Genomic DNA, 15,165 nt, shown 5'->3' on the forward strand with positions numbered 1-15,165 from the left:
TTACTCTCCTTTCAACTCTGGTGGAATGTGTTCATTACGCATGGTAATACCTCTGTGTGAAGACTTCGCAACTTTTCCACCCTGGACCCAGGCCCTCGCAGCAGCTGTCATTCTTGTCATATAGCATTAGGCATACAATTGTACTTAAAGAGTCATGGGACTGTGGTTGACCTTTTTATCCTGAACGCGGGAACTACAGACCGCGAAGTGAAATCCATGTTACCTTTTCGTGATCTTTATTTATTACAGCACTGGATAGAAGGTAATCGAGGAACTGATTCTGAACAATGCGGTTAGTATATATGGTTAAATATGAACTTAGATTAATTGTTGTTTCATGGATACGAAACTGCAGTAAAGTTCATCTCATGTAAGCTGTTAAATTATGAGTATGACGCTGCATGCTGTCGTTCGCAACCCCTGAATGACTCGCTAGTCGTTTTCCAACTAGATCATAACAAAGGTGTAGAAGTCTAACTAGAAACCTTTGGACATGCATCTCCTCAAGCGAAGGTATGAGCAGTCTAGAACATCATGTCGATTTTACTTCGCTGGCAAAGATGTTGCTGTTGCATCCCAGAAGTGTCGCCTGTTTAACAGGTTAAGCCATCAAAAAAAAAATATATGTCTTGAGATCATTTATTTTTTTGCGAAATAAGTGAATGAAAACAAAAGTGCACACTGCAATATTTGCATGTATGCTTTCTTAGAACGATTAACTGATTGGTGTTTAATACTGAATTGAATAGTTTTTCAGCAGTGGGCATGATCATGTGGTCATTCTAAATGCGGTGTGGGATAACTCTCATTGAACATTGTAGTTGCAACAGTTGTATGTATGCAGGGGAAAAAACCTTAATATGTCAGATTGAGGGTAAGGATCATCACCATTGTTCACACGTGCATTAAAGCTTCCCTAGTATAAATCAACGTCAGCGGTTTGGTTTCTGTAATTAACTAACCTGTTCAGTCTGTTTGTCCTAGTCACGTGGTTGATGTGGTCACTCATGCAAGGGGGATAATCCCTGGACTCTGCCTCTTCTTTCAGAACATGGAATAACTGACTGACCAGTAGTGCAGATACAGTTGACAGAAGGGTCAGCATCACCATGGGTATACAAGGGCTGCTTCCCTTCCTCAAAAAGATCCACTCTCCAGTGAATGTGTCCCAGTACTCAGGATGTACTGTGGCTGTAGATGCTTACTGCTGGCTGCATCGTGGGGCGTTCTCTTGTGCAGACAAACTGGCTATGGGAGAAAAAACTGAACAGTGCGTCAAGTATTCCACCATTTTTTTGCTCTAGGGAGTTTAGAGTGCATTTATTTATTACACATGATAGGTGATACTCTGCAGGCTGTAGAAGTAACTGAAAGGCTTCAAATATCAAGACAGCATTAAACCTTAATGAGATTAAAAAATAAACAAATTTCAAGAGACTATAATTCGTTATTAGTTCGCCTTATGTAGGAAGGAGAGGTATTATGAGAGAGCAATCAGGTACTGTCAATGGCAGTGTTGGTGTCCAATTAGGTTAAAGTTATTGACCCATCATAGGGTTGCAGTGGCCACCCATAGTACACAAATATCCAATCATTGGTCGTGATTTGCATTTGAGACCAAGGAAGTCTTTTACCTCATAGCTCAACGTTTGGCTCAGCTATTCACAGGGTTGCAGTTCACAATTTGCACATCAAAAAACTCTATGGTAAAGTTAGGCACTAAATCGCCACACTGTCTTTTACCGCCACAATGATTTACATCTCCATAGCATATGGAATCACTGCTCTGCAATCCTTACATATACGATACATAGTGATTGTTGTGACAGTATATTAATTTTGCTCTTTCTTGTTGATTTAATGGAATTTTTTTTAGCAATATATAATTATAAGATGATATCTGTGTGTGACAGTGTCAGTCATTGTACTTGTTTTTTGGGTTTTAGAGGTCAATATCACATACATGACTTGAACATCCTGCAGTTTTACAAATTGCTCCATGAGGCGAGCTACAGGTATTCTCTCAATGCCTTGTTTTGCAGTATGTGTGAAATGATATGCAGCACGTTTTCTTAGATGCTTTGAGGAGATTGTGATGTGTTATTTTTTTTTATGAAAATTGAGTTATGCCCTTTTTTGTATTAGGTATGTGTATTACTGTATGAAGTATGTGAACTACCTTCTCAGTAAGGACATCAAGCCCATCCTGGTGTTTGATGGTCAACATTTACCCTCCAAACATGATGTGGAGAAATCTCGCAGAGAGTGAGTAGTTTTTTATCCTTATACAACCACCTACCCCAACCCTCTGCTACACTTAAGTTTTCGTCATGTGTGTACAGGGTTCCTCTCTAGTATGTGGGAAGGCCTGTCAACAACCTGCGGATGGTCATGGGTTTCCTCTAGGCAGTGCCTGGTTTCCTCCCACCATAATACTCGCCGTCGTCGTACAAGTGAAATATTCTTGAGTACAGCGTAGAACACCAATCACATAAATCACATTATGCATGTGGGAAGGTTTTTTGAAATACCTGGACCGGGTGAGGTGCAACACAGTGGTCTCCCTTGGTTCCCATTATATTCTTACACTCACAATATCAGCGATATTATTCTGGTCATTCTTTACTTGATCACCCACTGATGGATATAGAGCCATTGTCCGTTTAAACAGCTTCGTGACCCAGTTATCAGAGAGCCAATCAAATGACAGAAATGTCTGTGAGACAGGGAAAAATCCATACACAAAATATTATCGGATGGTTCACGTCATGTGATCCAATTGAAAGCTGACTGACTCCAGGAAAGTGGCTGACAACTAAATGAATTATCAAGGATATTACTAAAGAAATGCCAACATTGAAATATTGAACTGAATATTTTAAACAGCTGATCAGGCAGATACAGTGAATTTGAAAAAAGATAAGCTTGTATATTCGTCAACGGGGAGAGAAAAGTCAGTGTGCTTTTGTGTTGTTGATGGACTCGAAGTCAAGACAACAACAACAGGCGTCAACCAGTTCGTCCAAAATGTTAGAAGACATATTGTACTGTTGTAAAAATATTCCTACCAATCAGCGAGTAGATAAACTTCCTGCCAGTGGGTTTCCAGCGGTAAGTGTGATTGCTAATTTAGTCAGAGACAGTCACATTATTGCCACAGTGTAGGTAAACAGTCTTTGTCCGACCGATGTGCTGATGAACTGATCTGTAGCCGTGTTTCATTGGTTGACACAGCTAATTACAGGTTCATGTCACTTGGAATTCCCCTAGTTGATCTAAGTATAACGGAGAATGTATGTATAATTATCTGCAGGTGATCGAGTAAAGAATGATGAGATAGGCCAGTGATATTATGAGTGTAATATGTTCACCACATAATCCATTATGTTCAATTGGTGGCAGCAATAAACATTTACAAACCGCTGTTACCTCATGACTAAAAAGTTTCATAGTGAAATTGGTCATTTTCAGAACTATCCGAAAGCTCTTGTTAATTGACCATCGTTGAACCCTGTATCAGTGACATTTCTAAATTGTTTTGAATGAAAGAGATGCAATGTCTTCTTGTTTTTTCAGGCGACGTGAAATTAACCGCAAGAAGGCAGCTCAGTTTTTGCGTGAAGGGAAGCGCGCAGAGGCTCGGGATTGTTTCCAGAAGTGTGTGGACATCACACCAGAAATGGCCCTGGAGCTGATGAAGGTTGGTGGTGATCAATGAGGAAAATGAAAATGAAATTGAGAGTGGGAAGAAATGATGTGTGGCACAAATTCATATAGTTTTGAATGGATTGTGTAAACATAAGAAAAAACAGGGATGTTTATTCTACAACTTGCTACGTAGTAATTTTTAAGAGGCAAATAAAGCTCATAAAATATTACATTTGGAAGCATTTTCCAATAGGACATCATCTTTCTTAGCAAACCTGAAAGGATACCTGTGTCTTTATTTTCACAGTAAATACACAAATAGTTAGTCTGTAAACTGCGTCATAAATATAAATAAAGTTTTAACATGGTTCAGCTGTGGAACTTCATTAAAGTTGGGCTGTCTGCTTATCTTGCCCACTGCGAAGCACTGGCCTGGTGAATAATCTTCTGTTTTTTGTCGGTGATGTGTGAAACTTTACACCATCCTGTGTTGTTACTGCAGCCACAAGTAAGTTATGGTTAGTTGCAACAGTTTAGCGATTGTCTTCTGCGGTCTGTGTTTGGAATGTAGCAAATGCCTGCTGTGACATCACTGTAAAGTACATTTTCTAATGTTTGATCCCAAGCATTCTATCATTGTTAATCCGTTTTCTGCGTTGTAAATGATCAAAACATGAATCGGGAGGCGTCAAACTATATAGCTGTAGTTCAGAAGACCCAGATCAACTTAAGAACACCTTTCTGACTCGGAATCACCAATGTGATTGCTGTGCGTTTATTCCGTTTTCTGCGTTGTAAATGATCAAAACATGAATCAGGAGGCATCAAACTATATAGCTGTAGTTCAGAAGACCCAGATCAACTTAAGAACACCTTTCTGACTCGGAATCACCAATGTGATTGCTGTGCGTTCGTCTAACTCATGCTGGCTTCCTCTCTGGTTGTACGTGGGGTCTGCAAGCGGCCTGTGGATTATACTATCAACTGAGTTTCCCCTGGGCTCTTCCCAGTTTTCTCCTAACCATAATTTTGGCCACTTGACTTTAGTTTTATTGAGAAACACTCTGTGTTGGACTAAAGAAATATACTACTGACATAAACCCCATACTGATCTTAGGAAGTGTTGTTAAACCAAGCCCTGGTGATTGATTGACTCGCGTTGCCTGTTAATTGACCTCCTGTGTTCTAGGCGTGTCGCTCACGAGGCGTGGACTGTATTGTGGCTCCCTATGAGGCAGATGCTCAGCTGGCTTATCTCAACAAGGCAGGCATTGCTCAACTCATCATCACGGAAGACTCAGATCTGCTCTTGTTTGGATGTGACAAGGTGAGGGATAAAAGTGGTATTTTGTATGCTGAAAACCGTTATCTGACAAATTGAAACATTTACCCACAATATGGCTTAAAGGACTAGACAGCATCTGGCTAAAACATTTCAGTCGACAGCAGGATTCTCAAGCTTTCTAAAAAGTATCATACTTTATTATTTTAATGAGATTTCACCGCATAACATGTAGAACAAAATGTCAATACTGCACAAATGGCTGGTGTGAAACGAGGCAGACGTCTTGAGAATTTTATACAAGCGAACGTGTGGCTATCAGGTTGCGCGACCTAAGCTGTGACGTAGCATTTACACGTGCAATCCATGAAGTGACATATGATAACACAGAACTGCTGCATAAGACATCATTTTGAGATCGTGTACAACAATTTAGTTATGTACAGTCGAGGGGCCATTTCATGCAGTATTGTGGGACAAGTCTGTATCATTTAAAATTCATAAGGGATGCCGAAGGTTGATGAGAAGACAGCATCTCACTGGACAATGCTTAAAATTAATTAAAACTTACGATATAATTTTTTTCTTTGTTTATGAGAATTGAAGAATTTAGATTTTTCTCCTTTGTCTTTCTTGCATACAAAAGGTGATTTTTTTCTGTTTTCTTTTATAATAACAGTAAAATTATTGAAACGCCGCGTTCAAGCCGCGGTGCTTTCTCTGACGTCCGTGATAACTAGGTCAGCTCCTTCCAGTATGTCCAGTTTCTGAGAAAGCTATTTGTCACTTGGACCTTTGTCACTGAAGTCCACAACTTTTATCTGCTATAGACTACTTCTTTGACTATAATAAGGAAAATAACTTTGATGTTAGTTTAAGATGCTTTGAATGTTATTTTTTCAGTGGACATAAACGTTAGTCAGGTGGTGCCTTTCATTTTAAGTACTGCTGATGTGATGTTAAACCTGAATCATTTAATTAAACAATTTAAAAACTTCCAAAAAGTATCTCCAGATTTGCTGGACTGTGCTACCTTGTGGATGGGAAGAAGTAGAGTGTGTATGTCTTTTTACTGATTTTAAGAGAGCCTGGGTTTTTATTGTCTTTGGAGCAAAAAGCTACCCTGGAAAAATAGCCAACCTAACAGAAGTAAACAGGAGCTTTGACAAAAGTAAGAGGCAACCTGCTGATTTTTTTTTTTTTTTTTTTTACAAAAGCAGGCCTCTGGTAGCTGGTAACCTTCTGATAAATCCCTTGATGAAAGTACATATATATGTACATATATAGCCTTAGCGGGCTTGGAGGCGTTTTCCTCTAGACGTTCTGGTTTCCGCCACCCATAAAACCATATAGTGATGAATTGTTCCTGTGCACATCAAACAGTCAATCTTTATGTCAGGAGATATCTCATCATTGAGAACCCTGCGAACAGCAGGATCTCTTTCAAACATTTACGTTATGTCAAACAGTGAGCATTATTCTTACATCTGACAGGATCTCTTTCAAACATTTATGTTATGTCAAACAGTGAGCATTATTCTTACAAATCTGACAGGATCTCTTTCAAACATTTACGTTTGTTTCAAACAGTGAGCATTATTCTTACATCTGACAGGATCTCTTTCAAACATTTACGTTTGTTTCAAACAGTGAGCATTATTCTTACATCTGACAGGATCTCTTTCAAACATTGAGGATCATCCTTCAGCGGAGCCATTCTGTTTACTTTTCTTGGAGTAGAGCCAGACTTCTGCAGCCTTGCACCTCAGGCAGTTACCTTTTGTCTCCTGCGAAAATATAGACCTGCGCAATAGACCACACTACAATTTAGGCATCCTCGCCTTTGTTTAGGTTAGCAACCAACCAGCCTTGAATCTAGTCGACCCATGGCCAGGTTAAAATGAAGGCTTGCCCAGGGCGAGGTTTACTCCTGTGCCTGGAGGTTTGTCATACATTCACCGTCTTCTCTACATGAGCAGTTTATCTGGATCCTGGCAATCTGCAATCAATCTGAGCACTGTGATGAATATTCTTGAGCATGGTTGTAAAACATTAATCAAACAAATGAAGAAATTAATTTTTTTTCACTAGTAAATGTTATGGCTTCCTATTTGATGTAGTTCCAATTTTTACTGTGTTTCAGATAATTTTCAAAATGGATTTCTATGGCAATGGGATATTGATTGACAGCAGCCGTCTTAATGAAGTCGTGGAGATGAGAGAAAATTATACATTTGAGAAGTTTAGATACATGTGCATATTGTCAGGCTGTGATTACCTCTCTTCGCTACCAGGCATTGGCTTAGCTAAGGCCTGCAAGGTGTTCAAGACAGCTAGACAGCCTGACCTGAGATTGGTGAGATTTTCTTAGTGATAATTTTGGAGATGTGTGTGTGTATTGGAGGGTGGGGGGTGGAGGGGAGGGTCGGGTCCTTGCTGGCACAGGTGGTTAAAATTTGGATTCTGACTAACAGGAGCCGATTATACGAAACTATTTCTTACAGGTCAAAATATGAAATACTATCATAAAGCTTATTTTGGGGCTTTATGAATTCAAATTTTGTGCCCCTCATGAATGTTATCTTAAGATGAACGTATCTAAGTTTCAACTTCCAGTATCAAAAACTAAGCATTGAAAAGAGTTTTTAAATTCAGGAACAGGTTTGTGGCACCTATCAAATAAATAAATAAATAAACATCAATCAGATAAATAAATAAATAAATAAGTGATGCCTTTGTCTATGACTGTTTCTATTTTATGAATGCCTCGATTCTCTGTTTTATTTACAGGTGTTAAAGAAAATCCCCAGTTACCTGAATACAAAAATTGCTGTCAGTGATGAGTACATCAAAGGTTTTATTCAGGCCAATAACACATTCCTGTACCAGTTAGCATTTGACCCCAGAGAGAGGAAACTGGTTCCACTTACCCCATATCCCACAGGGATGGATCAGAAGGAGCTGCAGTATGCTGGGTCGTATCCTTTACAAAAAGTTTGGAAAAATTAGAAATGAAGACAACCCAGTGAAATATTAAATTTGGAACTAACTAGGGGTGTAATCAAGAGTTTGTTGCATGATTTATGGCAGCTTTCAATATGTTCCAATGACCCAAGAGCCTCTCACCAATGCAGTTGTTGTGAGTTCAAGTCCAGTTCATGCTGGCTTCCTCTCCGGCCGTACATGGTCGTGGGTTTCCGGCGGGCTTTGCCCGGTTTTCTCCCACACTAATGCTGGTCGTCGTCATATAAGTGAAATATTTTTGAGTACTGTGTTAAACACCAATCAAATAAATAAATAAATATGTTCCAATGTAAGTTGTATTGATGTTATACATGACAGTGTTGGAATTCACACTGAAACATCATCACTAAGAAAAGGAATTTGATCACCAACCTACTTCAAAATGGCATTGATTGAAGACAGTTATAGACCAGACTGGTATTGGCAATGATGTATTTTAAATATCTTGTTACTTGTTCTGTTAACCCAAGATTTAGCCAGAAATTAATATGAAATACAGTGCACAAACATCCCTTTTTGAGGGCATTTTACTTGAACAAGGTGTGCATTTTTTTCCTTATTTCTCCCTTGTTAAATTACTAAAACATGGACGGGTGGGTACCAGGCTAACCCTGTGTTGTTGATTGGGTGAAATTCTCTACAGGGTTAGAATAACATTTTGTTAGTATAAACCCTTGACTTGCTTTCTAGATATTTTTCATCAGAGAAGGCACTACAGATAGCGCTGGGGAACTGGAACATTTACAGCAATGAGATCATGTCTGACTTCGACCCAGACTTGCCACAGGTACATGACTGTCAAAGATTTAAAAAATGTGTTTTATTCAAGCTTCCCAGTCCTGCATAATAAATAAACCTTTCCATTGGATGTAAATGGAGCAAGATTTATGTTACAGTAATATTTTCAGTTCTCTATTTTGAAGTGATAAAAAATAAATAAATAGATAAAATAAAAAGAAAACACCTTCCAAGCAGTGCCATATTGCGAACTGCTGCTGTCCTCATAGTTTCATAGTTCAACACTCATTCAGATCTTCAGTCTCTCTTGACGTACTGTTTTTGGTTTTGTCACGCACAAACTGAATAGAATGTTGACCCTGGTGTCCCCATACACTTGTTTTGTAGTGTATAATTGTTGGTATGTTTGGTATCATCCTGGAGAGGCGGCACTTAGTTATTTAATAATGCCATGCTCAAAAGCATGTGGTTTGACTGACGATCAGGGTTATTTGTGAAAGACAGTGAGAGCATCTCTGTGAAAACCATGTCCCCTGTCCATCAGGTGCATGTATTGAACAAACCCCCTGTTGCAGAGTGATCGTCTCAGGCAAACCACTGAAAGATGGATATGAACATATGACTTCAGTCTGATTTGTGAATAACTAATCTTCTAGATAAACTGTCAACAGCAACACAGATTACTATAATGCTTCATCCATTTCACATGTTTTTTCACATGGTTGATGTTTATTGAAGCATACTTTGAGAACATTATGTGGGACTTATAAAATACTTTTTGTGAAGCCCTGAAATTGGCCGACCAAAGTCGGTTTGATTCCAAAATCAAATTGAAAGGATGCACTAAAAGTTGCTCTTTTATACGTGAAAAGATTGAAGAATTAGGATAATGTTGCCCTGCTGTTGTTGTGTATGATCAAAGTTATGTGAAAGAGAATTTTATACTGAATAAAAAGATTTTGAGATTAGATGATAAGAGGTTCAGCAGTGTATAGAGGTTGGTGGATTTATTTTGGCATAATCTAAATGTGTTTGTATTCTAGAAAAACAAATGTTATGATCTATTTTCGGGTATTACAGTTTATGATTGATATGTTAAGTGTAATGAAATTGAAGACACCGTAGAAATTGCCGTTGTTGGAACGTATCGAATACTACACATAACTGGTGAGCTGTTGTGCCAAGATGGAGGAGAGATACTAGTATGGCCATTTTGTTGCTGAGTAACTGGACGTGTAATGGTAAGATACAGGATTGTAAACAACAATATTCTGTGAAATCTGAAGTAATTACATTGTTAAAGAAGACTAATATTCATTAATGTTTATCGTATTTGTGTTAACAGTCTTCTCAACGGTCTTCTCAACAGAAGGGAAGAAACAAGCAGAATTTCCTGTCTCACCTTAGCATATGGAATAAGAATTACCGACCTGCAGGAAACATTCATGCTCTAAAGGAAATACAGCCTAAGGAGAGATGTACAACTGTTGGAAAAGAGCAAGTGATTGATTCCAAGGTTTTACAATGTTTGAAGAGAGCTAGAGAAGGTACTTGTGGCCAAGTTTTTACAAGAGAGCTAGAGAGGGTACTTGCGGCCAAGTTTTCACAATGTTTGAAGAGAGCTAGAGAAGGTACTTGCGGCCAAGTTTTTACAATGTTTGAAGAGAGCTAGAGAAGGTACTGGCGGCCAAGTTTTTACAATGTTTGAAGAGAGCTAGTGAAGGTACTTGGGGCTAAGTTTATATTTGTTAGCGCGTTACTCGTCCTTGTGCTGTTAACAGCGGCGTGTTGGTGTTGGCATAAGTTTTGGCATCCGGGTTAGTTTGTTGGTTTATTTACTTGAATAAAAGTCTTTTCTAGACATCTTTGAACTGTTAATCCAAAACACCCATTCACTCATTGACAACAGTCTTAATCTTAGATACAGGTAATTTTGTTTCTGCAGATGATGAAAAAGAGGAAAAGATGGTTGAGGACGCCTTAACAGACACATATGGAGAAGCATGTGGCATGAAAAAGCGGAAACGATCAGAGGGACACGACAGTAAGAACAGTGATTCTGAAAGTGATAAAAACGGAGGTGAAGGGAAGGATGAGAACAAAGCTGACAAGAGACACCTCTGGGATGTGATACAGCAAGAGGACAAGGAAAATTCATCTGAGACACCTGTCACTGTTGTCACGCCAAGGCGGAATAAATTTGCTGTCTCTCCTCAAAGCCTGAAGAAAGAAAGATTTGATATAAACGCAGTTGTGGACAGACCTGTTGTAAAGACAGAAGTTAAAAGCAGGTTTTTCAAAACTCAGTCGAAACTGGCCTTGAAAAGGACACCAGCATCCGCTTCAAGACAAGAGGGTATCAGTGAGAAGGGAGATAACGCTGCTGTGAAAAATGAGCCCTTAGAGGAAGACCACCGGGAAGTGTCAGAAGAAGCTGAAGGTGTGGCTGGTACAGACAGTTGTGAAAATTCAAGTGCCAGTCAGCAATCTTTAGATGATTTAGAACAGAAACCTAAAGAACCTACCAAGAGTATGAAACCCAGTTCTTTCAGTCAGGAAAAAAATTCTCCGTCGGCATTCAGCTGGTCAAAATTCAAATTCTCTAAACAGGCTGGGGGGAAAGGATTAAGTTGTCATACAGATAGACAAACCATGAAAAATAATTTGAAAGTGAGTCAGCCTTTTAAACAACTAAAAGTGGCAAGAAAAGAGTGTGCAGACAGAGACTGTGAACCTAATGCAAGAAGTAAAAGTCCAGATAGTGAGGAAAATATTGAACTTGGGTCGTACTCCTATGATGATGAAAGTGGGTATCGATCGTCGTCATTGGATAATGGTGACAGCTCCACATCACAGAATACATGCTTGTCCCAGCCGAGTCTGCCAGTAACAGAGGGTAAATTCAGCCTCTCCACCGCTGACACTATAGATCTCACTGATCCTGAGGATGACATCACTGATACAGCACAACATCAGAGATTTGCTTCTAAGGGTGACTTCCCAATAAGCTGCTCTACAGTTTCTAAAGAGGTAGGCAATGGGACTAGTGTGATCCTGGAAATAAATCTGAAGTTTATTTGCTCCAACTAGGTTGGTCAAGTTTATTGAAACTCTTTTTGACTTGGGCAACTTCATTACCATACTAAGTTGTGTTTCGCTTAATTTTTTTGAGAAATATTGGGCGAAACAGTACAAACTTAAGCAGGTTGAACAGAGGAAGTTTTGTGAAACCGGGCTGAGTTTGGCTCAGTCATTCTGGATGATGGTCAATCTTTTAACATGGGAATCCTATTTTTTAACATCAGCCATTCACTTAACAAGGATGCTTAGTCTATGATGACACGAAACACCGCTTGGAGTACTGCAGCTATTGTAAAACTGCTCTCGTTTTGTTGTACTTTTAATTATTGATGCACGTCTCTACTGTATTGCCGCAAAACAGTATATGAAAGATCACAAACAAGCAATGTTGTGACTTAGCATTTTATTTTTAATTAATTGGATTGATTACTTGCCAACTGCATGTAGTAGTATGTATTATATTTTTGTAAATATGTTTGGAATGAAAAACCCTCCTGGTAAAGTGAGAATTGAACAGTCTGCCACATAATTTATTTTTCTGTTATCACACTATCATGTTACAGGTAGCTGACTCCATCACTGTGACCCCTCCCTGTGTGAAAACACCATATAGAGGTATAATTAATACATTGTCTTGAACTTTTATTCCGTCAGTGCATTGGATAACCTTTAAAGTTACCAGTCTCTAATGTGTCTATTAATGTAAAAAATCTACGTTCTGGATGACCCAATTTCTGATGTCAGAATAATGAGTAAGGGATAAAACACCAGTCAACTAAACAAATATCAGATTGTTTAATGTTAAACTTTATTTTAAAATAAAGCATACAGATAAATGGCATAAGTACAATCTCTACCTGAGTTGTTGTTACTCCATCATCTTTCGTTGTTGAACCTGGATTTGAAGATTTGAAAAATGCCAATTTGAGATATTATTCTGGTAATGAGTACATTTTTTATATTAACTTTTGTGAAGTGAATTACGTATCACAACATTTTTTCCAGCATCCTCCATGTGTCGTGTGTCCGGGTTGTCTCGAGAGAAGGGGAAGAACTCTAGCCTGACAAAGCACAACTCCCTGCCAGCTGAAAAACAGACCAGCATCAAAAGCATGTTTGCTAAGTTCGCACATAAAAGCAAGTGAGTAAAGAGTGACAAAAATTAATTTTATGGGGAATGTTAGGTACGTGTAGAAAGTAAGGTCCTAATGAGAAGGTTATGAATTTAACATAGCTGCTGAAAAGTGTTTCAGGTATTGTACTTAAGCAATTGACATCTGCATGTAAGGATATAGGAGACCTTCAGTGTCTTAGATTGGACGATTTCACTTCAAAGACAAGCAAGGCCAGGCAATTAGTACATGTATGTGTAACATGCTCTTGTCTTAATCTGCTAATGTGTTTTAATGGATTTCTCTTTTATTTATTTTGATTGGTGTTTTATGTCGTTCTCAAGAATATTATATGACGGCGACAAGCATTATGGTGGGAGGAAACTGGGCAGTGCCTGGGGGAAACCCACGACCATCCACAGGTTGATGGAAGACCAATTTTTCTTTTATTTTATTTAGTGTTTTACACCATGCTCAAGAATATTTCATTTATACAACAGCGGTGAGCATCATGGTGGGAGGAAACCTGGCAGAACCCAGGGAAACCCACAACCATCTGCAAGTCTCTTCTGTGACAGTGGCATTAATACACTGTTGTGTGCTACATGCATGATATATCTGCCTGTAGCTCACAGGTCAGTGTTTATGACATTACACCAGAAATCAAGCACATTTTTCTTCCATGTGCAAATTTGGTTTCTGTAGTGGACTGTACTTGTACTTGTAATAAGGTTATCTTTAGCAGTAAATAAATTAAAACCATTTTGACATGCTTTGTGCTGATAACATTGTGGAGAACACAGACTTAATATTCGAACTGCTGATGTGTAAGAATTGTTTTAGAAAACTTGTTAAGACGAAAGACAAAGTTAGTAAAATGTTGCCTGTATTTGTTAAGAGCAAGTCCTTTTGTTTTCATGTTCAAGATCTGACGATAGAATCGTCCACTGAGAGGACACATCCACTGATGGGGCACATCCCCTGAGGAATACACATTTCCTGAGATGTCGATTGCCTGGATCAAAGTGTAATGGAATGTACAAGGGATCATTGAATACCTTATGATTACATTGTTCTATTAAGCCGGATGTAGAGCGACGTTGCGACTGGTAGCAACAGGGTTTTTGGCGACAGGGAGCAACTGGGTTTTTGGTGACAGGGAGCAACTGGGTTTTTTGGCGACTGGGACCAACTGCGTTTTTGATGACAGGAAGAAACTGGGTTTTTGGCGACTGGGAGCAGAAGAAATTATTACTCAATAATTGAGTATTATTACTCAAGCAGGTCTGGACATTAAAAGGGATCTCTACAACCAGTAAATACATATAAACATTACCTATTGGAAGGATGACTCAAGCAGGCCTGGACATTAAGAGGGATCTCTACAAACAGTAAATACATATAAACATTTCCTATTGGAAGGATGACTCAAGCAGGCCTGGACATTAAGAGGGATCTCTACAACCAGTAAATACATATAAACATTTCCTATTGAAAGGATCATTTGAGGAGGTCTGGACATTTAGAGGGATCTTTACAACCAGTAAATACACATAAACATTACCTATTGGAAGGATGACTCCAGCAGGTCTGGACATTAAGAGGGATCTCTACAACCAGTAAATACACATAAACATTACCTGTTGGAAGGATGACTCCAGCAGGTCTGGACATTAAGAGGGATCTCTACAACCAGTAAATACACATAAACATTATCTATTGAAAAGATCACTTGAGGAGTTCTGGACATTAAGAGGGATCTCTACAACCAGTAAATACACATAAACATTATCTATTGGAAGGATCACTTGAACAGGATCAACCTTTCTGTGAGGGAACCTCTTCTAGGTTACCGTCATTTAAAGTATGTTCATTAAGCATGTCATTCTTTAAAGCTGGGGCCTAAGTGGCTAGTGTGTTAGTGCAGCACCATGAGCCAGGAGCCTCTCACCAGTGCAATCGCTGTTAAAGACCAGCTCATGCTGGCTTCCTTACTGGTCGTACATGAAAAGGTCAGCCTACAGATGATTGTGGGTCCCCCCCTCCCCCAGGCTATGTTCGTTACCCACACCCCCACTCCCCATCAGGTCGCCGTGGCATAATAGATGTATTCTTTAGTACACTAAAATTCAAGTCAAATGAATAAATAAACTCTCTATTTATTGGGATTTTCATTTTTTAAAATCTATTTCTCAGTGTTAGTTTAGTTTTCATTTATAGCCTGAGTAAAATAAAATAAGAACCTTCCTTACTCACATTCTCTATTTGTTGAGTTAGCAG

General features: G+C 38.9%; 1 protein-coding gene across 1 annotated transcript; it reads left to right on the forward strand.

The window, feature by feature from the left end:
- Window positions 1-190: 190 nt before the first annotated feature.
- On the forward strand, window positions 191-12,918 carry LOC135467085 (exonuclease 1-like). Its single transcript, XM_064744846.1, has 12 exons — window positions 191-292; window positions 1,049-1,270; window positions 2,146-2,265; window positions 3,577-3,700; window positions 4,838-4,975; window positions 7,074-7,286; window positions 7,721-7,908; window positions 8,645-8,741; window positions 10,038-10,239; window positions 10,638-11,722; window positions 12,337-12,388; window positions 12,779-12,918. Exons 2-12 carry the CDS (start codon window positions 1,110-1,112, stop codon window positions 12,916-12,918), a joined length of 2,520 nt encoding a protein of 839 aa, XP_064600916.1. The 5' UTR covers window positions 191-292; window positions 1,049-1,109.
- Window positions 12,919-15,165: the final 2,247 nt, after the last annotated feature.

This window comes from Liolophura sinensis, chromosome 6, assembly GCF_032854445.1.
Source record: "Liolophura sinensis isolate JHLJ2023 chromosome 6, CUHK_Ljap_v2, whole genome shotgun sequence".
NCBI lineage: Eukaryota > Metazoa > Mollusca > Polyplacophora > Chitonida > Chitonidae > Liolophura > Liolophura sinensis.

Excerpts from the sequence above, each read along its gene's own strand:
- LOC135467085 (XM_064744846.1), top strand. The coding sequence starts at position 1,110 with ATGGGTATACAAGGGCTGCTTCCCTTCCTCAAAAAGATCCACTCTCCA. Across the intron at positions 8,742-10,037 it reads TCGACCCAGACTTGCCACAG|TCTTCTCAACGGTCTTCTCA; the intron begins GTACATGACTGT and ends TTGTGTTAACAG. Across the intron at positions 12,389-12,778 it reads TGTGAAAACACCATATAGAG|CATCCTCCATGTGTCGTGTG; the intron begins GTATAATTAATA and ends CATTTTTTCCAG.